The sequence below is a fragment of the Halichoerus grypus genome, chromosome 12 (genome assembly GCF_964656455.1).
Source record: "Halichoerus grypus chromosome 12, mHalGry1.hap1.1, whole genome shotgun sequence".
Taxonomy (NCBI): domain Eukaryota; kingdom Metazoa; phylum Chordata; class Mammalia; order Carnivora; family Phocidae; genus Halichoerus; species Halichoerus grypus.
The window spans coordinates 56,654,878-56,681,325 of NC_135723.1; the positions used below are offsets into that span (position 1 = coordinate 56,654,878).

General features: G+C 37.4%; 2 protein-coding genes and 1 pseudogene across 12 annotated transcripts in view; 2 read left to right on the top strand and 1 right to left on the bottom strand.

Annotated features, from left to right (window-relative positions):
- Positions 1–11,624, top strand: part of PALS2 (protein associated with LIN7 2, MAGUK p55 family member) — a 125,493-nt gene extending 113,869 nt beyond the window's left edge. For all 7 annotated transcript variants that reach the window (XM_036097198.2, XM_036097204.2, XM_036097196.2 and 4 more), the window contains 3 exons: positions 3,020–3,222; positions 4,720–4,848; positions 11,403–11,624. In XM_036097198.2, the coding sequence (XP_035953091.1) occupies positions 3,020–3,222; positions 4,720–4,848; positions 11,403–11,579 (509 nt within the window). In that variant the 3' untranslated portion in view covers positions 11,580–11,624. The remainder of the gene's footprint in view (positions 1–3,019; positions 3,223–4,719; positions 4,849–11,402) is intronic.
- LOC118538914 (small ribosomal subunit protein uS8 pseudogene) lies at positions 10,624–11,172 on the top strand (annotated as a pseudogene).
- Positions 11,625–20,033: 8,409 nt separating the features above from the next.
- Positions 20,034–26,448, bottom strand: part of GSDME (gasdermin E) — a 71,626-nt gene continuing 65,211 nt past the window's right edge. For 4 of the 5 annotated variants that reach the window (XM_078059374.1, XM_078059375.1, XM_078059376.1 and 1 more), the window contains 2 exons: positions 23,868–23,941; positions 20,034–20,896 (listed from right to left, as the gene is read on the bottom strand). In XM_078059374.1, coding sequence (XP_077915500.1) covers positions 20,666–20,896; positions 23,868–23,941 — 305 coding nt within the window. In that variant the 3' untranslated portion in view covers positions 20,034–20,665. The remainder of the gene's footprint in view (positions 20,897–23,867; positions 23,942–26,448) is intronic. The other variant, XM_078059377.1, reaches the window with a different exon arrangement.

The following is a 26,448-nucleotide window of genomic DNA, read 5'->3' on the forward strand; positions in this document are numbered from 1 at the left end:
AAGTTAATAACTTCTTAATATTCCGGCATATAAGTATAGTGTTATTGCCTATTTACATGATTTGGATAGTTATGTTTGTTATCAGAGATGATGAAGTGTGTGTATATATAAATCTCAAATATGAAATTATTAGATCAAAAAATATATATAGATGTCTCAGTTTCTTGATTTCTTAGTGCCAAATTAATTTCTAGAAAGATAACGCTGTTTTCCCTTTCAGCAGTAAATAAATATTTTAGTGAGGATTCAAATCTGAATTTTTATATAGAAAGATTTAGGTATATCCATACATCAGGGTAACTCTCACTTCTTCATATAATGTAGGTGTGTTTTACTTCTCTTTAAATTATTCACATTTATGTAGCATCTAGCTTTTTTTTGATTAAGTCACAGAATCAACACAAAAAAGAAACACTGCAAAAGTATGACAGGTTTGCCTAATTCCTGATACATAGTAGTGTGCTGCGTATTGTCAGGTGGTATGAATAAGGAAGTCAGTCTCATAAGGAGGAGGTAAATGCTGGCATTGTGTTAAATGGATTTTTCTTGTGTCTCCTGGGTGGCTCAGTCAGTTAAGTGTCTGCCTTCAGCTTGGGTCATGGTCCTGGGGTCCTGGGATCCAGCCCCATGTCTGGCTCCCTGCTCAGCTTGGAGGCTGCTTTTCCCTTTCTCTTTGCCCCTCTCCCCTCCTTGTGCTCTTTCTGTTCTTTCTCTCTCTCAAATCAAATCTTAAATAGATTTTCCTTTATATATTATTAAATGATCCTAAAATAGAAAAAATTATTAATCCAGGGGGATAGGCTACCTTATGAATCAAGTTTGCTTTTTAACATTGATGTCTTGAGTTTAATTAATAAAAAAAGTTACTTTGTTGTTTCCTCATAATTTGAAGAGCTATAACAATTTAGAATTTTGCCATAATGATTAAATTCTAAGAAATCACATTATTTGCTTAGCATATAAACCTAAGAAATGAGTTGTAGTGAAGCTACCCTATTCTAATTTCTCTGTCCTAAGAATGGAAAGGGAAATATATGGCAATATAGTTTTTGGGTTTTGATTTTTGTTTTGCCTTGCTTTCTTTGAGTTTTCATTAGAGAATGAGATTGTAGTTAAAATTCACTTGTAAACTAGGGACGTTTGGGTGGCTCAGTCAGTTAAGCATCCGACTCTTAATTTCACTCAGGTCATGATCCCAACTCAAGTTGTGGGATCTAGTCCTGTGTCAGGCTCTGCGCTTAGCACGGAGTCTGCTTGAGCTTCTCTCTCCCTCTCCCCCCACCATTCATATTCACGCTCACTCTTTCTCTCTAAATAAATAAATAAATAAAATCTTTTAAAATTTTTTGCTTGTAAACTAAAAACATTTTGCCAAAAATTAAGATCCCCTCAACATGGAGGTGGTGATGGGGGCAATATGTGTGCCTATACATATTTATTTCAAGCAGCACATTCCCATATATGGTTTCACTGTAGAGCTTCACCAAAAAACCATACTCTTCTAAAATTATATTCACAGATATTGAGCCAAGTCCTAGTATGTATTTATTTGGGGAGTTTAAAATTGCCTTAGACATTTTATCATACCACCTTTAGTGAATAATTTCAGAAACCCTGGACATCACACATTTTTGAATATGAAAATGCATCATAGCATCTTGAATGTCTTTAGTTACTTTATATATGGTCTCCACAGTTGTCTGGGATGATCACCCTAAAGGCTGAGCCACAAAACAACAGGAGAAGAAAGGGAGTCCTGTTGTGCCTAATGATCTCATTTATGAATTAGACTCTTATTATTGAGCTTGAATTTCAAGTTCATTCTGTTCTTATAAAAGTTTTCTTGATGTGCTATGCTTATTACACATAGTCAAAATATTGTGAACTTTTGATCTGGATTACTTCTTAATTGCATGTGCTTAATGATTTCATCAGATATTCTACATGTATAAGTATTTGATTTTATATCTGAGCTAGCCAAAATGGTTAAGGCTAAACTATAAAATAACATACACACACACAAATTACTTTTTTTCTTCCAAGCCAGTGTTAACAAATTTGTAGAGTACCTAACTACATCTTTGCAACAGTTTGAAAGAGAATTTCCTTTCCTATGCTAGCCCAAGTTGCAAAGGAGTTGTATATCTCTGGAAGTACTCAGAACTAAGCTATCAGACAAAAATGATCTTTTAAATTTTGACTTGGTCTGTTTACTGTTATTCTCTCAGAAAAAAAAAATACTTTAGGTTAGAGTAGAGGAAGTTAATAGAACATAATGACATCAAGTGTGGCTAGATCCACCACCAAGTTGCAGAACAGAACAGTTCACATTTCAGAATATCAATAAGCAAGAGGCTAGAAGAAGGTTTGGTGTTAGGGTGAGGAGAAAGGGATAGATAATTGGTGGGTAAAACTATGTTTCAGAAGATTGATAATACCAACTACAAATAGGAGAATTTTGCTCACTTGTTGGGTGTTCAGTTAGGAAGTGTTCAAGTGTAAATTCCTTAAGGGGAATGCTGGTGGCAGCTGGAAAAGATATTCACTTACAATGTATCCCACGCTTAGTAGGACTCATCACAGTTAAGAATCTAAATTTAGGACTGTTTCTATGTAAATATATGTTCAAGTTTCAAGCTGACTTTATAAAGCACATTTTTTTAATATAAATTGTGTATTGGGGACTACCTCTTAAAACATTCCTGTAGGTCAGGGGTCAGCAAACTTTTTAATTCGAGGGCCACAGAGTAAATATTTTAGGCTTTGTGGGTCATCTGGTCTGTGTCACAACTACTACACCATTGTAAAATGAATGAAACCGTAGGTAATAAAACAAATGTGCCATAGCTCTAGTCTAATAATACTTTACTTACAAAAATAAGAAGCAGACCAGATTTGGCCATAGGTCATAATTTGCCAACCCCAAACTAAATGGAAAAATCTTAAGTTACCCTGTGCATTTTAGTCTCAATTTTAATACCCTGTGTTCTCTTTGTATAAATTCTCAACATTATTTTAGTTACTTCACGGAAACCAAGGGAAGATGAAAAAGATGGTCAGGCATATAAATTTGTGTCACGGTCTGAGATGGAAGCAGATATTAAAGCTGGAAAATATTTGGAACATGGGGAATATGAAGGAAATCTCTATGGAACCAAAATCGATTCTATTCTTGAAGTTGTCCAAACTGGACGAACTTGTATTTTGGATGTCAACCCACAAGTAAGCTGCATGGATTCCAAAGCTGTTTTTAAAATCGTAATTCCTATGAAGTTTTTGTTTGGTTTTATTTTCAGATTGTGAGGATGCCTCTTTCTATTACCTATTGGTGATAGAGAACCTTATTATGCATCCACAGCTACTTAAATAAATCTCTGATCAATAATTATCCAACAGGGGGCGCCTGGGTGGCTCAGGTCATGATCCCAGGGTTCTGGGATGGAGCCCCGCATCAGTCTCCCTCCTCCGCGGGAGGCCTGCTCCTCCCTCTCCTACTCCCCCTGCCTGTGTTCCCTCTCTTACTGTCTCTCTCTCTGTCTCTGTCAAATAAATAAATAAATAAAAACTTTAAAAAAATAAATAATTAACCAATAGAGGTTTGGATAGGAATAGAACTTGATAAAAGTTTAGTATTTACTTGTTCAAGTAACATAAATGGATGTGTTAGGAAATATTGATTTTAAAATTTCAGCAAAGCTACAACATAAAGAATAAAGAAAGTCACACCCCTTCGCGCGCGCGCGCACACACACACACACACACACACACACACACACCATTCTCTTCACTCTTATTCCCTCTCTCTCACTGACCCTTTCTCACCCCTCCACACTCAACCCAACTTAACCTCCCTACTCAGAGATAATTATTAATACTTTGGTATATATCTTTGTCATTTTAGTATGCCTTAATACAGATACATAATCTATATAATTTTATTAGATTTTTTATGGGTTTCCTATTTTTCTTTTTTACATAAATAGGAAAATTCTATATAGATTCTTTAGCTTTTTTCCATTAAACAGTATGTCTTGAAGATCTTTTCATGTCAGTTACTGTAGAGCTTTTTTAGTTCTTTGTAATTACTGAATAGTGTTTCACAGTACAAATGTATATTAATTTATATAACCACTCTCAATAGACACTGAGATTATTTCTGCTTTTTCAATATTAACAGAATTCTACAAGTAACATAGAAAGCATTTACATCATTCTTGATAATTTTTGGATCTTTAAGTTCAATACTTTCCTTTGTTCAAGAGGATTAAAGGGTAATATGACTGAGGTCAGAACACATTTAATGGATCACTATTTTAGAAAAGTACTGTATGGGGACGCCTGGGTGGCTCAGTTGTTAAGCGTCTGCCTTCGGCTCAGGTCATGATCCCAGGGTCCTGGGATCGAGTCCAGCATCAGGCTCCCTGCTCCACGGGGGGCTTGCTTCTCCCTCTCCCACTCCCTCTACCTGCTGCTCCCCCTGCTTGTGCTCTTTCTGTCTCTCACTCTCTCTGGCAAATAAATAAATAAAATCTTTAAAAAAAAAGAAAAGTACTGTGTGGAATCAAAAGGATAGAGGGGGGCAAGTATTAAATTACATCCTTCATGCTTAGTGAGAGGGCAGATAGATTTTGATTAGTTAACATTTATTATAAATTAAAGGGTAACATAATTCAAATTCTAATCCCATATAAATTGGTTTGTAATTCTTCTTCTACACAGGCCCTGAAAGTGCTGAGGACTTCCGAGTTCATGCCCTATGTTGTATTTATTGCTGCTCCAGAACTAGAGACATTACGTGCCATGCACAAGGCAGTGGTGGATGCTGGTATCACTACTAAGCTTTTGACGGTGAGCAGTTCTTTTCAGGCTAACAATGTTATTTTACTCGTAAGATTTTTTTTTTTTTTCTTTTGGGCATGTTTAATTCTAATCATATTTATGAAATAAATACACTATATGATGTATTACAGAATAAAAATTCATTCATGAGATATAGTTAGGATTTGGAACAGTATGACTTCTACTTAAAAATCATTGTTCACTTTATTTGTTTTAAAACATGAGTTTAGGGACGCCTGGGTGGTTCATTCAGTTAAGCATCTGCCTTTGGCCCAGGTCATATTCTCAGGGTCCTGGGATCAAGTGCTGCGTCAGGGTCTGTGCTCAGCAGGGAATGCTCTCCCTCTCTCTCTCTCTCTCTCTCAAGTTTATTCCCCCTATATAAATGAAATGGAGCAGTATTAAAATACACATATTAATCCAACTCTCATTTTATCAGTGAGGAAATTGGGCTCCAAGACCATTAACAAGCATATTCATCATAAGGTTTACTACTGGTAGTTAGTTCTGACTTTTAGTTTCTGTTACATGTTTTCTCTTGTTCTTCCTCTCTCTCTTTTCACATTATGGGAAACTTAAAGTACATACAAGAGGAAAAAAATGAACTCCCATATTCCCATCACCTAGGTTCAGTAATGCGTGGCCATTTCTGTTTCAATTAGCCCTCCCTTCACTTCCTCCCTAACCTGAATTATTTTAAAGCAAATCTTTGATATGTCAACCATAAATACTTCATTATCTATCTCTAAAAGATAAAGACTTTCTAAACATAACCATAACACCATTAACACAAAAAAATTAACAAGAGCAACTTCTTAATATCATCAGTATACCATCCATATTTGAATTTCTCCAAGATTTAGAATTTTTTTTTTTACAGTTGATTTGTTCAAATCGGATCCATACAAGATCAACATGTTGCATTTACTTGATGATCTTCTAAATTTCTTTCCCCCCCCCAGCTTGAGGATAATTGACATATAATAAGCTGTACATACTGAAAGTGTACAACTTGGTAAGTCTGGGCATATGTATACGCCAACTTGGAATGTTGGGTAGGCTCCTTCTGGGCTCCACCTTGTGTACTGCAGCCTAGAAGGTCTTTCAAGACAATAAGCTGGGGTAGTTGTAGGGTTCACTTCATTTGTTTCCTGTTTCTCTGAGGTATCAGTCTTTTGTTGCCTTAAGCACAGTGCACAAGGTCTTAAAAACTGTTCCATACATTTTGTCACATGTTTTCATTGTCAGGTAGGAGGGTTAGTCTGATATCTGTTACTATATCTTAGCTGGAAGCAAACATTCCTTTACTTGTTCTAATCTGTAAATTCTCACTCCCCACCTCCCCTCTCTTGTAACCTTATAATTTAGTTGTTCAAAAAAATGGGTTAGGGCGCCTGGGTGGCTCAGTTGATTAAGCATTCAACTCTTGATTTGGGCTCAGATCATGATCTCAGGGTCGTGAGATCAAGCTCCTGCTCTAACAACAAAACAAAACAAACAAACAAAAAAGTTGGGTCAGTTATCCTATAGAGCGCTTCACAGTCTAGATTTTGCCAATTTTGTCCCCATTGTGTCATTTCCCTCTATTCCCTGTGAACTGATAGAAGCTTGAACAGATATAGGTTTTTTTTCCCAAGAATAATTAATAATTGATACTTCTTGCCTTGTTACATTATGAGGCATATGAAAGGCTCTCTTTTTTTGTGATAAGATTAATCAATGGGTTCAAATGTTGTGAGCCTGATCTGTAAAGTTCTCCAGTAGCTTTTTACCTACTGATTTTGGCAAGTTTCATTCATCTTTGCCTGGATCACTTATTTTTTAGGGATTGTAAAATGATAACACTCAAGTTTGTCATTCTTTCTGAATTTATAAACTAGAGTTCTTCTAAGAAATAACTTTTCCTCATCAATTAGTTGATTACTCTGAAGTAGAGTTCATATAGGAAAGTCAGGGTATATGCTTATACTTTCCTTTTGATGGGTCAGTTTTCAGAATAATAGAATTTGTTCTGAGAGCCCCCAGAAGCAACAGGTGATCAAATAAGGTTTGTTTTCTTTGGTTTTTAGTTTCATTATGAGCACCTGATGTGAGTTTTTGATGTGGTTACTCTATTACGGTCATTCTTATTTTTTTTCTTTTTTTATTATTATGTTAATCACCATAAATTACATCATTAGTTTTTAATGTAGTGTTCCATGATTCATTATTTGCATATAACACCCAGTGCTCCATGCAGAACATGCCCTCTTTAATACCCATCACCAGGCTAACCCATCCTCCCACTCCCCTCCCCTCTAGAACCCTCAGTTTGTTTTTCAGAGTCCATCGTCTCTCATGGTTCATCTCCTCCTCCGATTTCCCCCCCCTTCATTCTTCCCCTCCTTGAATCACAGATCTGTGCCTCTGAAACAAATAATACATTATATGTTTAAAAAAAAAAAAAAAGAAGAAGATATGGTCATTCTTATTGATGCTCAAATTGTCCCATCTTTGACCAGTAGGAGCTTATTCAAGTTGGCCCTTGAGACCTTATTTCATGAGCCCAATAGTCTCAGCTTCCTTGCTATCTGGTATGACAGATGTTCCGGGCTCCTCTTGTACATTTTCTGTTCTAGGCCATATATCAGCTGTTGCTTCAAGAAGCTCTGATTCTTTTTAGAGTGAATGGTATTTTAAGACCATAATACTAGGAGTGCACATTGTCACAAGATTGATCATTGTTTCTAGCTATACCTTTCAGGTAGACAGAGCTAGGATATGTTTTTCTGTTGTATGTTTGAAGGAAACCATATCATGAATTCATACTGCTATTTCCCATTCAAATTCAGAATTACAAGGTTTTTATTTAACCTCTTTTATCTCCATTCTGAGTACTGAGTATCCCAGTTCTCAAAAACACTGGGAATGTTAGTATATCACATAATTGCTCATTCGCTTTATCCCACAGTACACATACAACAGTCTGAGAATAAGTACACCAACACTACCAGGTGTGATTACCATGAACTAGTTTTTTGGTGGGTTGTTTTTTTGTTTTTGTTTTTGTTTTGTTTTGTCCTTAAGGTTTATCTCACTGCGTATATGCAGTCAAATTGCTGTGTTTTAAAGTCTCTTGTAGGGTGCCTGGGTGGCTCAGTCGTTAAGCGTCTGCCTTCAGCTCAGGTCATGGTCCCGGGGTCCTGGGATCGAATCCCACATCGGGCTCCCAGCTCAGCAGGAAGCCTGCTTCTCCTTCTCCCACTCCCCCTGCTTGTGTGCCCTCTCTCACTGTGTCTCTCTCTGTCGAATAAATGAATAAAATCTTTAAAAAAATAAATAAATAAATAAAGTCTCTTATAATACTTCCTCTCTGTATACTTAGTTTAGTTACTACTCTTTTTGATGTTTAAATTGGCCTATGTTTAGCTTGCGGGAATATTCAGCTTGTCTTCTGAGTTTTTTTTAACACAAGCCCAGTAATCTTTGATGACTCTTTTCTTCCTAGCTAGATAAACTGTTCCAGGTTTTCTTACGCATTTCTTGGCCCAGACCTGGAGCCAGCCATCTAAAAAAACTGGTTCCTTTTAGTGGGAAATGGTATATAGAGACCATATAGGTGCTAAAGTTGTGTGCTCAACTTAGTTGCTCATTGTTTCCAGGCTTTTCGGTGGCCAGATATAAGAAATACATTTTTCTTTTTTAGAAAACACACATCATTTGTTCAGTTTGATAATTCCAATTTAAACTTTCCATTATTTTACTTACCTTCTTTGACTCTATATTTGTCTTTTTTCTTATGCTGAAAATCTTGGTTCCTGATAACATTATTTCTTACTTTACATATATAAACTAAGAACCCACTCTATATAATTTCCGAGTAACAATATCAATATTGATATTGTCAACAGTATGATTATTGAAAACTTTTAAGTTTCAAGCTTTTAAAAAATTGTTCCTAAGATACATCCCATTGGGTATTATTTTAAAGTTACTGAACTATTTCCTTTCTGCATGGTTAAACCATCAACTTGAAACACAGGTTTGTTTCATTTTGCTTTTGATTTTTAGATACTGTCCTTTTTTTATTTGAATTTTGTTGTATAATTCTATACATTTCATAGTTCTAAAGTAAATCTTAACAGGAAAATCTAGCTTTTCACTGTCCTCTCCACTCCCACCTACATAGGTCGTCATTTTCACAATTTCTTAAAATATAAGCAAATATATATGTGTACCCTCCCTCTCTCATTTCTTACATAAAAAGTAACCTATTATATTCAGTAGTCTGCCTGCATTTTCCACTTACCAATATATTTAGAGATTCTCCATGGCCATATATAGAGATTCTTTATTCTTTTTTCCATCTGAATGATGTACTACTCCACTATTGTTACAGGATTGTCATTGTCAAAAAAAAAAACCTGTTTTCTTAAAGGAAGCAGATTGTTAATGACTGTAATGGTAATAATTGTTTTCAAGTTGAATTGAGGCTATTTGCACATCTTATCACAAAAGATATTTTGTTTCAAATAGAGAGATCAGTGAAAATATTAACTGAAATGTAAGTATTAGTGTCCCTCAGGCCTAGTTTGGAACTCATGTCTCTCTCTATACTTCCCTTTTGGTGTTTTCACCAAACTCATTATCTTATATATACTGTTGTTACACTGATTATTCCTAGTTATAGATAACCCAGAATTCAGAGCTCCGACTTGCATAACCCATCTCTACTTAGCTTACATCTGCACTTGGATGTCTCCCAAGACATCTTAAACTTAACATGTACAAAGAACAGTGTGTTCCCCTCCCCCTCCCCCCCAAAAAATTGTGTTCTCCCTACTCCTACTCCCCAACTCTGCATTTTCTACAAGTGCTTCTTTCTACGTTTTGGTTTATTCATCCATCCATTCATTCATTCATTCGTCACTTTTCACATTCAACCCGTCAGCCAGTCTTGATGATTTTATCACCAAAATATATTTCCAGTCTGCCGTCATTTCCATCTCTTCTTCACCACAAGCCAGCGACGTTTTTCTGTTGCATGTGAGTTCTCCACTACCTAGCTCATACTTATGTCAAGGTATCACCCTGCCCTCAGTCCCTCTATCCATCCTGGACTTTCAGTATCTTAAAACATATCAGGGTCATTTCCCTCCCGGATTTTGCATTGCTGTTTCCTCTGCCTGGGATGCTCTTTCCCCCACTATAGTTCTCAGTTTAAATGTCATTTACTCGGTATCTTTGTAATCCCCCTATCTAAAATAGAATTCTCAAAATTCTTTGTTCTGGTTGGTTTCTTTTATAGTACTCATTACAACTTGGAAGTTTTTGTGTTTATTTGCCCTTAGTCTGTCTCCTCCTCTGGAGGGTAGGAACCCACTCTATCTTATTCATTGTTATATCCACAGATGATGAAACATAGTAGACACTATAATAGAAATCGATAAATATTTGAAGAACATGTAGAAGTACTGTGAAATTTCTAAACAGTTGCAATTTAATGAAAAGCTTTACTTGTTCATGCAGAACCCATTACTTATTCATTACCTACATCATTCCAAAATGACTAGAAATAGTGTACAAAATATAAACAATGCTAGCTAAAGAACTATGTGCGTATGTGTTGGTGGGGGTAGGAAGCCTGTAGTTAGTCTTCAAAATACATTTCTAATATTCTCTTTCCTAGAGATAGGCAGCAGATTTGGCTTTGAGCTTAATAGGCACTGCAAAATGGTTTCCATTATCTCAGAGCCCACAAGATAAAAATCTTTTGAGCTCTTTCCACAGTCTTTCTGTGCCGCCAAAATGGTACACATGAATGTCTTGGCAGATGTTCTCAAAAGCATTAACACTCCTGAAAGGAGAGGTAAATGCCAGGTTCTTATTATGCCATGCTCCAGTCATTAACCAGTTTCTAACTGTGATGATGAAGCATGGTTACATTGGTGAATTTGAGATCATTGATAATCACAGAGCTGGGAAAATTGTTGTGAACCTCACAAGCAGATTAAACAAGTGTGGAGTGATGAGCTTCAGATTTGATGTACAACTCAGAGATCTACAAAAATGGCAGAATAATCTGCTCCTGTCCCACCAGTTTGGTTTCATTGTACTGACAACCTCAGCTGGCATCATGGACCATGAAGAAGCAAGACAAAAACACACAGAAGGGGAAATCCTGGGATTCTTTTTCTAGGGATGTAATACATACATGCAAATTTAAAAAAATCATTTGAAAAGGATGATACAGTTGGGCTGGAAACCTGCAATAATTGTTTTATTACCTTAGATTTCACCCTGAGATTATGGTCAGCAGTTGTTTAATTAGGAATCTTATCCTAAGATCAATGAAACAAGATACAGCATACTTATAAAGCAAACATGAACACTGCTGGAAAGACTAGGATATGAACAGGTGGTAATGTCTCTTTTAACACTATATAGATTAGATTTTGAGCATTAATATCAAAATCACCATAAAAGTCCCAACGCCCTCATTTCTCATGTTCACTTTGAATCGGTGTTTGAGCAAGTAAGTACACATTATGATAGAAACATTTCCTTTTAACACTCTTTGACAGGACTCTGACTTGAAGAAAACAGTGGATGAAAGTGCACGGATTCAAAGAGCATACAACCACTATTTTGATTTGATCATCGTAAACGACAATCTAGACAAAGCCTTTGAAAAACTACAAACTGCCATAGAGAAGCTGAGAATGGAGCCACAGTGGGTCCCAATCAGCTGGGTTTACTGATGATTCAATAAGGTTCATAATGGAAATAAAACTTTTTAAAAGTAACTGCAACAAATAAGCCTTCTACTGAGAAAATACATGCACAGATAGAAGATATCTGCCAAGTTCAGGCATTTTTATTGTGTAGATTGAAATACCAGTACACTATTCTGAATTTTTATATAAAATGTGGTTGGGAAGGTGTACTAATATATAATTTATCTTAATTTTTCTAACTTTTTATGGATAACCTTTCTATTCATACCACATAAAGAAATGCGTTGAAGCATTTTGTATATGTTTTGATTTAGTACCCTTGCCTTTTTCATCAAAGGAATTTTCAAAGCCTTCATTCTCGCATTGGTCTCCCATTTTCACTGTGATAATGAATACTTGAAATAGTTTTGTAAATCTGTCCTTTAGTTCAGTATTTAACTAGTGAAGGGTCAGTTACTCTTTATTAGGAGAAAATAGTAGTTATTGGCCTTCTTTCCTAATATAAATTCTTACAGAAACAGAACTATAATGTCCATACCTTCCAAGTCTGACATCAGAAGTCTGCTCAACACTACGTGGTTTCGTTATTTCAGAGATATATGGCTATCCATTCTAATTTAAGCAGATACAATGTTTATTTTCCCTTCTTTTCCATCTTGAGGGAAAGTGAAGAGCAATACTTTGCACTCTCATTTGTTGCCATGACAGGCTGATGACTAAGTGAATGTGTACACAGCAAGCAAGGCCATGCAGGCTCAGAGAGTGCCTTATCCTGTAACACATAACATAGCAAAATGACACATAAAGTTGATTTATTTTCACATGTAGAAATTTGACAAAAATGAACCTACTGCTTTCAACAGTTTTTTATTAGGATATGGTCAGCAAATGTATGATGCCTTTGCAAATTTCTGTGATGCTTTAAAATGCCTCTAAGTTTGCAAGTGGGGGATTTTCTGAACAATCAGCATCCTTTTTGAAGTGTGATGTGATTGTTAGAATACTTGTTAAATCTTTTGTGTTGAGAACCAAATCCATTGAACAACTTAGGAGATTTGGAAATAACTGTCAGCTGTCTTACCTATATATAACATATACATTATATAATATATATTAAATAAGGTTTTATATTTTTTTTTACATTTCTGTTAGGAAATGCACTTTTTTGTTTAGTAATTAGGAAAACAGCTCTCTTTTAGAGGCATTAACATACTCAGATTTTTAAAATTCGTCTCAGTTAAAATCTTCCTTTAGGATTCTTGGATGGTATAAATTCTTCCTCAAACATATTCAGAGATGTAGCTCATCATTTAACTAAGTTATGTTATGTTGCTGCCAGCTTTTCATAGGGACAGTATTCACACCTACAGGGTTAGATGCTTGTGGTCATCTTTGTCCATGGTAGGCATCAGGCACCCGGCTGTTAATTTTTCTCCTCAGCAAAGCTGTCACATGGAACACTAGCCAGGAGGGCTTAGAGGGAAGAGAAAATACCTGGCAATAAGCAGTTATGCACACATTGCTTTAAACCTTCTTCACAATGAAACAGTCAGCCAAGTTGCTGTATTGTTAAGATTGGAAATGTATAGATTTTTTTTTTTTTATTCTAGAGTTTCATATCCAGAACACAAATTCATGTTCTTTGTCCTAGGATAGGGATATTAGTGGTAAAATGGATCATACCCTTTTAATAACTTTGGTAACTTTTAAACCACATATATTCGCATCCAATTCTCGGCTCGTCAAAGCAACCTGAATCAAAGCAGTGTTGAGATAATGTCTTATGATTTAGTATTTCAACACACTGTAAATTTTCAGGAAATGTGCTGTCTTCTGCACAGAGCCTCTTTGAACAGCTTTGGGATCATCGTAGCAGCACAAGAAGTGTATCCACAAAATATTTCAACTGTCTTCACATAATGGAGATGATTTTTACATCATCTATATTTTTAGCCTTATCCTATGGTTTAAAATGCATATTATTTAGAAAATAGTCTGTACTTTTAAAGGAATTATTTCTATTATAAATGGTATTCATGACTAGTTAATATACACTAGATCCCCCATAATATAAAATGAAATAATGCTGTTTAGTTTATCTCAGTCTAGATGCCAGAGCTGAAGAGAATAAATTCAGAAAAGGTCACTGTATCTCAGTAGAGTCATTAAACTTGAAACTGAAGTCCCATCTGAGTCTGCAGGACCCAGTAGAGCTCTACTGGGGCAAGGAGTCCCAGAGGCCCCAGGATTCTCCCAAGGCAATGAGAGTATTGTTGTAATCAATGAAGTATGAACTTCTCTTGTGGGAAATATCTAAAATAATTAGCTTTACTGAAGAGAAAACGGTTTAAAGGGATGCTAAACAATTGGTAATAGTTAAAATACAAATGCATGTGCAAATGCCTTTGGGAAACTTGTGCCAATACATTAATGCACCCGAGGATTCTTTGTGATCAGGAGTGTCCACATTCAGCATTCAGGGCATGACAATTTATATACAACTAAATATTATATATATATATATATGTTTTTTATTTTCAAATGTACAAATACCCCTAGAGGTGATGTTCCTGGATAAGTCATGTAACAGTATAACTAGTGGAATATATGTGATGCACTACAAGTAGAGTTTCACTTTTATTCCAGCCGTGTCTTGATTATGCAGTCTTAATTTCTGTTTGATATTTGTATATTATCAAATATCCAATACATCAGGACTTTTACTTTTGCCAATTCTTAACTATACAATTGCTGAACATAGCTTTCTAAAATAGAAATCTTATCATAAACCCAGCATGACTACAGCAATAGTAGCCTGAACCCTAGATTCTAGAATCTAGTAAATTTGCTTATAGTAGCTTATCAGGACAAGTTTTCTTTAAAAGAGCAAATTGGTTATTAACACAAATTTAGGAAATAATGCAAATTAGCAATAAAATACAATAGTGTAGCATTATAGATTATGGCCAGATACTAACTGCTTTGACCATACTATCCCAATGACAATAAAAGATGATCTTTGCTTTAAAAATTCACTAAATTGGTACTTATTGCTAGACAAAACAGTGTCATAATCTGGTGATTGGAGTTGATTTTCAAGATGGATAGCCGTGGAGTTAGGTACAGTTATTTTGAACTGATAAATATTAACCATAAAAGTTTTGAAAATTGGTCAAAATAGTGCTCTACTTAACATTGTACTTTTATGACTTCTGAAGCAACACTCCATTTTCCAAAAATCACAGGCTAGGGAGCCAATAATTTTGTAGTAATGAATCTTTATACTAAATATGGAAAAAGAAATCCTGAACTTTTATGTACATATATAGGTCATTTTATAAATGTCTGAGTCGCCATATATATAATATATATACAGTCATATGTATAATATGTAAAATTCTCCCTAAATACATGAATAATAAAACTAAATATGGTCACCCATGTAACTATAGCTAGTGATCTTAAATGTTTACTCCCAAATTCTTAGACATTCTGAAACCTTTTTCACATTGTTTTATAAGGCTCTAGTTTTACCTTGAGGCAGATACTAATCTTCCTGAAAAATATTAAGCTCAGAAAATTATTATAACTTAATTTCTTTAAGCAAAAAGGACAGAGTTCTAGATGGCAGCCTCTTAGGAAATACTTATTTAAACTTTAAATGAATTTGTGATATGGTTCAGGCTTAGAGATTATGGTAACTGCCCTCCTCTTGTTCCAGTGGATTTGCTGTGAGAATTCATGTAATAACATCTATAATGTATTTAAGTTCTTGAGCAAAATTCAGTATTTTAAATAATGGGATTATTGTATATATAAAAGTGAATATTCACAAACTTTTAAGAATACAGTCAACTAATAATTCAGCATCATTTTTTGAGTATGCATTGTATATCTTAAGAAGATAACAATTCTGTAATTCCTTAAGGTAAGATTATTTTTAAATTACATTTTTGTTAGCCTCAAGTTTTATTCATTTTTTAATATGTCCTATAATTCATTATGTTACCTTTGTGTTCCTGGAATGATTTAGTGCAGAAACAGAAATAGGTCTTTAATACACTAAAAAGTGAAGGAATGATATCTCATTTCTAAGGTAAGAATTTTAAAGCATGGTTTGTACCACTTCCGTAGTACATTGCACTACTTTAAAATAATCTCTTTTGTTAAAAATAGAGATGGTGTACTTCTACTGGCTGAGATCCTAATTCTGATTCTGACCATGCAACCTTTGATAAAATTTATATTTCCCTTTACTTTTAATATTCCACCTGTTAAATAGGGCTAGCTTAATATTTGTCTTCACCTTAAATTACAAGAAGTAATTTGTAACTCTGATGTGATGAATGCTAGACTGGAAAATCCTTATTAGGCTACTTTATTTATTATATATATTCACTTATATTGAGGTTGTTTATCTTTTAGTTCATTTAAAATGTATCTCTTCAGAGGTAGTATAATGAATGGTATACACCATTCAAGAATCCTCCCTCTAATTTTAAAACAGCTCTCAGGAGGGTCTGTTCTCTCTTGTGGCCTTGGTCAGGAGGTCCATTTTATTTTAGAATCCCACTCAGTCCAAACCTTTAACAAATTCTTGTTACTCACAAATCAAATAAAATTTAAGCAATCTAGTACTCTGACATCCAAGAAATTCTGAACTTTGGCCCTTAAAGCTGCCCTACCTTAGTTCTTATGCCTGAAATTTATCACTGCAGCCCTATTGTTTAACCCATAGTATTAAGTTTAGAAGGCATCTGTTTCTTTATAGGGAGAACTGTTGTTAGGTCCAATTAGTGGACCTTGAATCGGACATGAAGACATCTTAGTTGCATTCTCTTTTTAATTGCTTCACGGCTGCTGGCTGATAATACAGTGCTGTGATAAATCGGACTTTCCTCCACACACCAAAGTCAGCCAGAAGTGACCATTCCTTCACTTTTCTTCCCTACCAGTTTTTCCTAATTCCCAGCACAAACTGAATGAACACATCTACAATGAACATAAATGCTTCTTCGTACTTGGGAGAGTAAATGACTCAGTGCTTGTAAACGTTCTTGAGTCCCACGAATAGGTACTGTTGCTTCCACAAAGCAGAAGCCAAAAGGTCTTATTTTAAAAGTTGGAACTAGAGGTCTTTGTTGCACTTCAGCAACAGCAGAGGGTAGAAACACACAAATACAACAGGCCATACCTGACATTAGTCTTTCTTCATATCGGTCAAGGTGGCCAAGGAGCTTAGAGGAAGTGGAAAAAAGCAGAGCATTCAAAACTCCTCAGCTATAAATTACCACTGTTAAAGCAGAAGTCATCAGCACTTAAAATATGTGGTCTTCATCATATTCCGAAATAAGAGAGGCAGGCAATAGTATAGCAATTGCCTTGAAGACCTAGAGCTTGTTCTGGTGAACATGGTCCAAATGAGGAATGCCTTCACCTTTTCAGGCAGAACCAGATTTGAGGAATAGCTCATCTCCAACTGTAATTTAAGTATAAGATAAATACTCCTTTTGGCTATGTGTCCTCTTTTAAAAAGAACGGACTCCTGTTTCTTTGCTAACATTGATTTTTAAGGAAGTGGGATCTAGGGTGTTGCTGGAGAAGAATGCCAAACTAGGGTTTGGCAACAAGTGTAGTTTTCTGCATGTTGAGTTACTTTAGAGCCCATGGTGAGTATTTGATGTGAAAACCTTGCTTTGGGGATTTTTTTTTTCTTCCCATTTCAGTTTGGTGTATCTTTATTTTGAACACAAATGCATGCTCTTTTTAACCTCTAGTCTTTGAAATAATTGTAGAACTTTTTTTTTAATGGAGGGCAAAATGCTTGTTAGCAATCTAAAAATAAAAGCTGAACAAGCTGCTTAAGTCTCTGATGAAAAAGTTTAAAAATAAAATTTAATTGCTACTGCCTTCCAAGTAATTGTATTACTAGTTCCTGTATAAAAGAAACATTACTGCTGCCTTTGTATAAATAAAATTTTCCTGCAGTACAATTAAGTATTGATTTTTCAGAAACTGTCCCTATAAATTTTTCTTTTCACATATTTCCATATGCTGTCCAAAACAAACATTATTGAAATGTTGAACATGTGAGATTGTATATTCCAAGTAAAATATTTTTGTACATATAAAAATACTGCAAAAATGTAGTGTTTCATTTATAGGTAGAACTAAGGTTTAGAGATGATAAAATACAGAGGATATCAGATTAGCTTTGGTAATTTCTTTTAAATGCTAATAATCTCTACAGAAAGCCTGTAATAACATTTAGTTTTTCCCACCAAAATAAATATATAAATTTTTCACCTGCTTCTCTTCTTTAACAAGGAAACCCTAACTATTGTTTCCTCTATCCCAGCCCAAGCCATTTGGTGGCTTTCAAAGGTGACGTACTCAAGGAAAAAATGGCAGAGACAGGGAAGATTAAAATATAGGATCAAGAAAAGGCCTCTGTGCTTAGATGACATGAGATGCTAGGACGAGCTAGTCAAGCAGGAAAATCCCAGGTGGGAAAGCCAGCACCTGCTGGGGCACAGCTCAGCCCTGAGGCCTGCAATGGAAAAGGGAGGTGGACCCACCAGGCTGGCCAAGAGGTGGAGGCGTGACTGTGGGGGAGTGCGGGAAGCCAGTGTCCACAACAGGTACTTTGCAACTCGTTCTCAAGCTAAGTTTCTGGGATTTCATGCCTCGTATTTCGGAAATTGCTAGTCTAGTGTACTTCTCATGTCTCCCAAAGAATTTGGTTTTAGATTGTTCACTTTCTTCTTACACTGTCCGTTTTCTCTCACTGCAGTAAAAAATTACCACAAACTTCACAGCTTTAAACACAAACTCAGTTCTGTAGGTTGGAAACCCAATACAGGTCTCACCTACGTGAAATTGAGACATTTCCCAGGGCCTGCCCTGGCTCTCACCGCTGGAGAGAGAATCTGCTTCCAGGCTCCTGCAGGCTGTTGGCAGATGACAGTTCCATGCTGGTGTAGAACTGAGGTCCCCGCTTCCTTACTGGCTGTCACATGGACTGCACTCTTGTTCTTGAACTGACCTCCGTCTCAGAGCTAGCAACAACACTGAGTCCTTCCTATGCCTCATCGTTCCTGCATTTTCTTTGGCCAAGTCGCTCACTGACTCGTCTGCCTTCTAAGGGCCCTACCAGATAATCCAGGATAATCTCCATCTCAAGGTCTGTCACCTGAAGAACACATGTAAAGTCCCTTCTTGGCATATAAGGTAACATGTTCACAGGTTCCATGGACACCTGAGGAACCCTGATAGGGCCACAGCACACTAGCTGATAGAAATGTTTCTTCCTGCACCACTTGTGAAAGACAAGTAGTCATGGAAACATCTGAGTGAAGGTGGCTTTCCACTTCTGTTGTTCTGGGAAATATTCTATTTTCTGTTTTCTAGGTATCCGGTCTACCAGAACTTGTTTACAAATGTAAATGTACATTTGCAATTAATAATCGTATAGAGTGATGAGGATACCAGTTACTTAGAAGAGCCTTTTGGACGCCCACTCAACATGCCCAGCACTACTTTGCCCACCACATCACAGTGGGGTCTGCTAAGGAGTGGCAGTAACTGAGGGGCTGGGATCACCTGTAGCAGCATAAGGCTACATCCTTTTTAATTGCAGATTTTTAAAACACAGTCCAACAGGGTAACTGGCTGATAATTGTGGAAAGGGCCAGATGCCTTAGTTGCCTGTTTGATGTAACCCAAACTTTTGGCATGTGCTGGGATGGTGTCTTTTCTTTCTGCCTGAAGCTGATCTTTAGTTTTTGTTGCTTTTGGGGTTTTTTGGCTTGGCTTTGGTTGGTGGTTTTTCATTTAGAGGTTAATACATATAAAATTACAACGGGAATAGAAGGGTAACCCCCCACCCCCAACCTCTTATCCCAACTTCTAAATCCTCTCCCCAAAGGAACCACTGTCCAGTTTCTTGTGGACTCAAAGGAGCTTCCCACTGCATTGTGATACATGTGTATGTGTTTACACAAATAGATTCTTCTTACAAAATCTGTATAAAACTTATTTCAGAAAGTCAGTCAGACAAAAAGGCATGTACAGTGCCACTGTTACAGCACAACTATTTTCACCTTGGCAGATTCCTTTCCAGTTTGTTATAAGGTGCTCTTTATGTCGCCACACAGTGCACAACTCTTTTTTTCATGTATTGGAAGTATTTGCGTAAGATTTAGTCTCAATTGAGGTGATGAAAGGGTTATTTTGCTTCATTTCTTCCATGTTAAGATTCCTTAAAATCTGAAGAGCAGAAAAAGGAATAGATGATGTTGAGGTTAAAAAAAAAAAAATGCTGAGTAACACGTTTCTCTTTCAACAGCTGCTACTTCTTATCCTCCCTGCTCCTAAAGTAAGACAAATTCTAGGAGGAAGTCTTAGCTACTTTTTGCTAAGGAAAAGTGGTTTCAGCTCCCCAGTGGTTAGTGGCAATGGAATCGGAGGCACTAGAGAGATAGTCCAAGTTATTTATAGAAGAATTTCAAACAATTAAATGCAAAATATACACAGTTCAGAGTTTCCTTTGATGCAGTATGTAGTATTTTATAAAATAAAAATCGAGAATGCATGGGAAATCAGCATTGTTCTTGACATAGAATTGGTATGCTCATCAAAGCATAACAAAAAAAATGTCTACAGCTAGACCCCTAAGGAAGGGTCACCTACTAATTATTTTAGTATAATTTTGTTTAGCAGAATATATGTACTATAATGGCATTTACAGTTCATTTGTCAATCAGCACATCTAAAACAGACTCTTCTATAAATTGTCTTCCTATGGCATTTACAATTTAAAATGAATTTTTGGATCAAAACTAAACTCATCTGTTTTTGTATAGCAGAAAAAGATAGGCGGACCAATTTTTTTCTGCAGAAAAAAGTCTGTACACTAGCTTAGAATTCTCAACCCTCCTCTAGCTCTTCAGTTGCTAAAATCTAATTTAGACACTGGGTCATTAGCACAGGCCTTTTATGAAAAACTGTTTACAGAGTACCTGGTGGCTAAACTCAGTAGTATCTTAACAATGCTGAAAAATACCCAGCCTTGGCTGATAATATGTGCTTGTAATTCACATATGATGTTATTAATGTGCTCTGCCTAAAGCACAGAGTCCGTTCAGGCTTATATAAAGAATTAGTGGGAAAATGTTAGGGTCCTTCTGGGTGACAACTTTCACAGATGACTGCAGTCTCTCCAGGTTCATGTTGGCTAAGGCAAACAAACGCTGCACAATCATAAACTTTTCCATATCCTTCAGAGGAGCCAAGTCTGGATTTTCAAGATCAGACACTCCATCATCAGAGAGCACATGGAGCTGAAATGACACATTTAAGCAAATTCATTTAAAAATGTTACAGAAAAACCACATAGGTGAATAGTAATGTACTTCTAGATGATTATGGGGAAAAATTAAATTGTTACTGTTTTTTAAATTCCCCAAGTGGTGCAGAAAAACCCTTAAGATGTAACAAGATTTGTTTCTCCCAGGCCAGGACCTTACGCCTGATTTTTCCAATTTGCGTGGAGTTCTGACTGAATCTCCACTCTGAATTCTACCTTCTACTAGATCCCTTAACTTCAGGAGATGAGAAAGTTCAGAATGTAACTTTCCCATACACACAGTATGTACGGTTTGATTTTTCTTTTTATTTTAATGATATTAGAATTTCTTAAATAGTTGCTTGATATCCTCAAAGGGATAGGTACCACAGTACAGTTATGCTTCCTGCCTCAAGAACCTTTGCCCTTGCTATTCCTACGTGGGACACTCTTCTTCCAGAGCTCCATGTAAACCTTTTCTTCTCATCTCTCATTGTCCACTGAAATGCCTCATCAGAAGGGCCTTTCCTACTCCCCCCTCTACCCCCATATCCCAGCCACTATTACTCTACTGTCTTTCTGAAATTATCCTCTTGATAGTCACTGTTTAGTCTGTTTTCTAAAACCTAAGCTTTTTAGGAGACCAGGGCCCCAGTCTGTCATAGAACATAGGCCGTCAATGTGTTGAATGAATGTTAGCTCTTCAGAGAGGTCATTTCAGATGCTGCTCTAATATTTTTTTTAAATCTTCAGTAATAATTACAAAGATTAGTTGATTTGATTTTTACCAGGCATTCAAAACCAGAGCAGATTAATGTAGAGTAAACTTTAAAAAAAAAAAAATGAAGTAAATTTATAAAGTATGTGTGAATGTTAACTGAATCAGAAGAGAATCCAAAAGATTTCCAGAAATCTTACTAAAAGCTTGCTCCAATGTCCAAAGGGCAGCAGTCATTTGACTATAAAAGTACTTGTGTGTCTATTATCAAAATAAGCCTTAACAAATCTACACCGTGTAGATTCACCAACTACCACTCACACAGTGTTACCACAGGCTTAAGAGCAACCTTTGGCTAAGACCATAAACTATCAATTTTGCTTTAGAAAGTAGATTAGGCCTACTCTTTGAGCAGAAGCACCATATTCCAGTAATTTAAGAATGAGCTCCACTGGCACAGGCTGCCCTCAGCGGGCTCTGTGTCTGGGGTCTGAGCAGCATCCAGTTTCCTTCCCTGAACAGCTGCCAGCCCCACATGCCCAGAGGCACTTCTAGGTATGAAAGATTACAGTCACCCAAAGGGTGGTGGGGCAAAAGTGACAGTCTACTGATGATTCTATCTGATACTATTCTTCTAAAAGCCCCTCAAAGTTACTCTGGCCAGCAGACAAGAGAAGATAGGAATGCTGGTACATTTCTGTACCCTGTTCTAAGTAAATCCCTGTAAGTAACTCGACACCCAAATTCCTTCAGGAGGCAGGAGCCTCATTGTCTTAAGGATTGTTGCAATATCTAGGGCAGATTATGTGAAGATACCCAGGAAATTGTTTAAATAAAATTTTTTTTCTTTATCTTAAGCAGCCCCCAAAAAGCAGACAAATGACTCTGTGGGTGGGTAGTTTTGTGCCCGTGTAGAATACCAGCCATCCTGGAACTCCAAATGTGTCCTCCTGGCTATGCTCAGACCAACAAAACAGAACTTGGAAGCAACACAAAGATCAAATCTAATGCTTACTGCAGGGAAGATGACAAGTAAGTGTGAGTTTGTTGGGAGAGGGAATTAGCTAATGTGGTCTTGCAGTATTTTGATGATTTTGTAAATCTTTACTAAGGGTAACCTGGGAGATGCTAAGTACTCGGTTACTGCAACAGAGAGCTGGGCTATGAAAGCAGAGCTATTGCCGTGCTCATCACTGCACACAATTAGGTAATGGTACTTATTATCTCCATAACCCAACTACACCACCAGACAGAACATACATGCTGTCATGTTTTCAAGTAGTTCAGTTTTAGTGATCAAAGTATAAGAACTCAGCATTCTTCTGGGTGAGTAGAATCTACTTTCAGTTGTGAATGGGTTCTAAACTCCTCCTTGGAATGATGCCTTGTTCAGATGTCTTTGCTATGCACAGAAGTACCCAAGGCCCTAAGCATGGTGTTCAAGCTCCCAGAGCGGATGGGTAACAAATTTCAGGATCCTGGCCAGGCACTTAATCTCAAGACCTGCTTTCTAGATCTGGGAGCAGAGCTCTGAGCTTTGGTCTTTTGAGCCTACATAGCATCTTGGTCTGGACTCTTAGTAACTAACCAGACCTTAAAATAATCCAACCAGGTGTGTTCAGCTACTCTGCCCCGGGCTGAGCAACACCTGCCCCATTGGAGTGGTTTCTGGACAGCCTATTGATGGCTCCTTCTATTAATGACCCAGTTTGTAATTTAAAAAGGAAAAGCTTAATCTTAACTCTCTAGGGCTAAGCTCATCATTACCTAACTCTTGCTCTTGCCATGAAATTTCCTTAGGGCACAAAGCTAATGATCTGAGACAAAGCAGTCCTCTCGAATACCTCCCTGGTGAATTAGATGCAGAGCTGAATCAAACTGGTCTAGCCCTAGCACTGCCATTGCAAACAACAGGGTGTCAGGCTCCTTCCCTGCAATGTTACAACCAAACTTTGGCCAAAATTCTCTCCAAACAAACAGTGGGGAAAGCTTGAGATTTGGAAGTTAATGACAAGGTTGGGTCCTAGCCCTGTAAGCAAGTTCTCTGTACAAATGCTTTTCCTCTCAGCCTCAGTCTTCCTGTAGGGTAGAATGTGTGGTATGATGTGGATGGTGTGTAAAAAAAAGTGGGGTTAGTAATAATACCTGTTTAAACTATTTTGAAGAGCTATTGTAGATGAAAAATCCTAAAGGTGTTTTATCATTTGTTAGGTGCCCATTCCCAGATCCCCACTGAGAGGTTCCTTACCAAGTGACACAGCGTAGGAATAATCTGGAGTTTACAGCAAGCACCCAGCAGCACTGCTGCATTATCTGGCATTTCTGCAGGAGACAAAAATTAGTGTCCAAAAAACAAAAAAAAAAATCCATGGGAACCGACCAGCCCCTGAATTGTATCTAATTTATACATTAGTGCTCTCCCAGCAGCCAGGCAGAGGACATGCTCAGTAATTACTGAATAGATGAATGAATGGTGCTAAACAGGCAACAAAGGCCTTTTAGAAAACAGATGTTGGAATAAGGTAACCAGCTCTGTGTTCACTAGAGGATAGTCCTTAACATTCAATTTGCCAATCAAGAAGAACTGTACAGACTCAAGGAAAAGCAAATCATATTGAAAAGTAGAACCTACCTTTTCCTGAAGATGGCAAAGAAGGAAGCCCCTGCCCCTCCCAAAGTCAAAGCAAAGGCTTTGAAGGCCAAGAAAGCAATGCTGAAACGCATCCACAGTCACACACACAAAAAATCCATATGTCACCTACTTTTTTTTTAAGATTAATTTATTCATTTGAGAGGGAGAGAGAAGCAGACTCCTTGCTGAGCAGGGAGCCTGACGCAGGGCTCGATCCCAAGATCATTACCCAATCTGAAGGCTCAACTGAGCCACCTAGGTGCCCCCACATGTCAACTACTTTTTGACAGCCCGAGACACTGTGTGTCTGAAGACAGCCCAAATATCCTCAAAAGAGTGCACCCCAGGAGAAACTAGCTTGACCACCATGCCATCATTAAGTTCCCCCTGACTACCAAGTCAGCCATGAAGAGAACAGAAGACAACACACTTGTGTTCACTGTGGATGTCAAGGCCAGCAAGCACCAGACTGTGAAGAAGCTCTATGACGCGGACATAGCCAAGGTCAACACCCTGATCAGGCCTGATAGAAAGAAGGTGGCATATGTTCAGCTGACTCCTGACTATGAAGCTTTGGATGTTGCCAACAAAATTGGGATCATCTAAACTGAATCTAGCCAGCTAAATCATAAATATAAATTTCCCCACCAAAAAAAAGTAGAATCTAGAATTTGGTGACAAGAACTGTATTTGAGCTCTGCTACGTATTTGGGGTGTGACTTTGGGTATACCTCTAGGACATGTTTCCTCATTTGACCAACCATAGTTTTGTTTTTGCAGATGTCCGAGAACAGGGTAAAGTATGAAGGGTTCCACTCAGGTCATTAGTCATTTTGGGGAGAAAAATGCAATGTGGCTGGACAAAGGGGTGGCACTGCAGAACCCTCCAGCCCACCACTAGCTCAACACAAGGGGCACCAGTGACAGAAGAAGTTGGTGGAGGGCTGCACCAGAAGGGCCCTGCCAAGTCCCAGGGAAAGGAAATCCAAGTCAGTGTTATTGAAAATAGATTTTAAATCCCAACCAGGGTAAGTTTCTAAAAGAACCCAATCCCTCAAGATACAACCTTTGAACTGAAAAGGCAAAAGAGGGAAGAGAGTCACCTGCTGCATCACCTGGCCCAGGAACCACTTAAGAACTCTGTCCATCTCCTGCATTATTTATAAACAGCAGGTCACTGAGGCTGTGATCCAGCAAAGTACAATGAAACATAGCCTATTCCTAAGGGAGGAAGGCTGCTAGGAGGATGGGGCAGCTCCAGGGAATGATCCTGCTTGAAAACACCCTAAAATTGCATTTAAATGTTGTGTGTGCATTTGCCCACAGAGAAGATCAACAGCCAACAAATTATCATGGAGGCCCTTATCCCAAATCGGAAAGATAAAGCTGGTAAGTACAGGCCCCCTGGTGGAAGGATCACAGGACCTGGAAGGGCAATGACAAAGTCACCTGGGACATGAAGTTCTAGCTGAACCACTGTCATACCTCATCTGCCCTGTTCATGCCTCCATTCCTTCAGTTTTCAGGTGGCTCCTGAGTGCCATGTAACCATCATCATCCACCCGCCCCCCACCACCCTTATTCTTGGAAATAGTTTAGTTCCATGTTATGCAGATTCACTATTTTGAGTATGGTGCTAGGGACACAAGGATGAAATAACAGCATCTGCTTTACAGAGCTTACCAACTAATTTTACTACTTTAATTTCCTGTGGGTGCAGATGATTGTTTTCTCCTACCTCAGCACCTAGCAGTGCCTAAAACACAGAAGCTTCTTCAGTATTTCTCAAGTTGAAATCTCTTCCATATTCTGACTCTGTTTTACAAATTACACCTGGGGAGTTCATGCTTATGGTCACTAAGTGTTTGAGGAAGTGTTCAAGAGACAGGAAAGATGCTGGGATTAAAGTGCTTTAAACAAGTTAAGCATGAAGAGGCTCGTTCAAAGTGGTGATGTAGGAAGATCCTGAACTTACCTCCAGCCAAATATGGAACAATTCCCTTGGGGAAAAAAAAGAAAAACTACACAGCCAGCAAACAAGAAAAAACTGACATCTAAGCAAGTAGGAAAAAACCCCACAGTTGGAAGGGAACTCAAAAGCTTCTCTGAGGAGCAAAGAGTTTGAACCCCACATTTTTAAGACAGGCACTGGAGGGACCAGCTCCCCAGATATCTAGCTTTGAAAGCCAATGGGGCT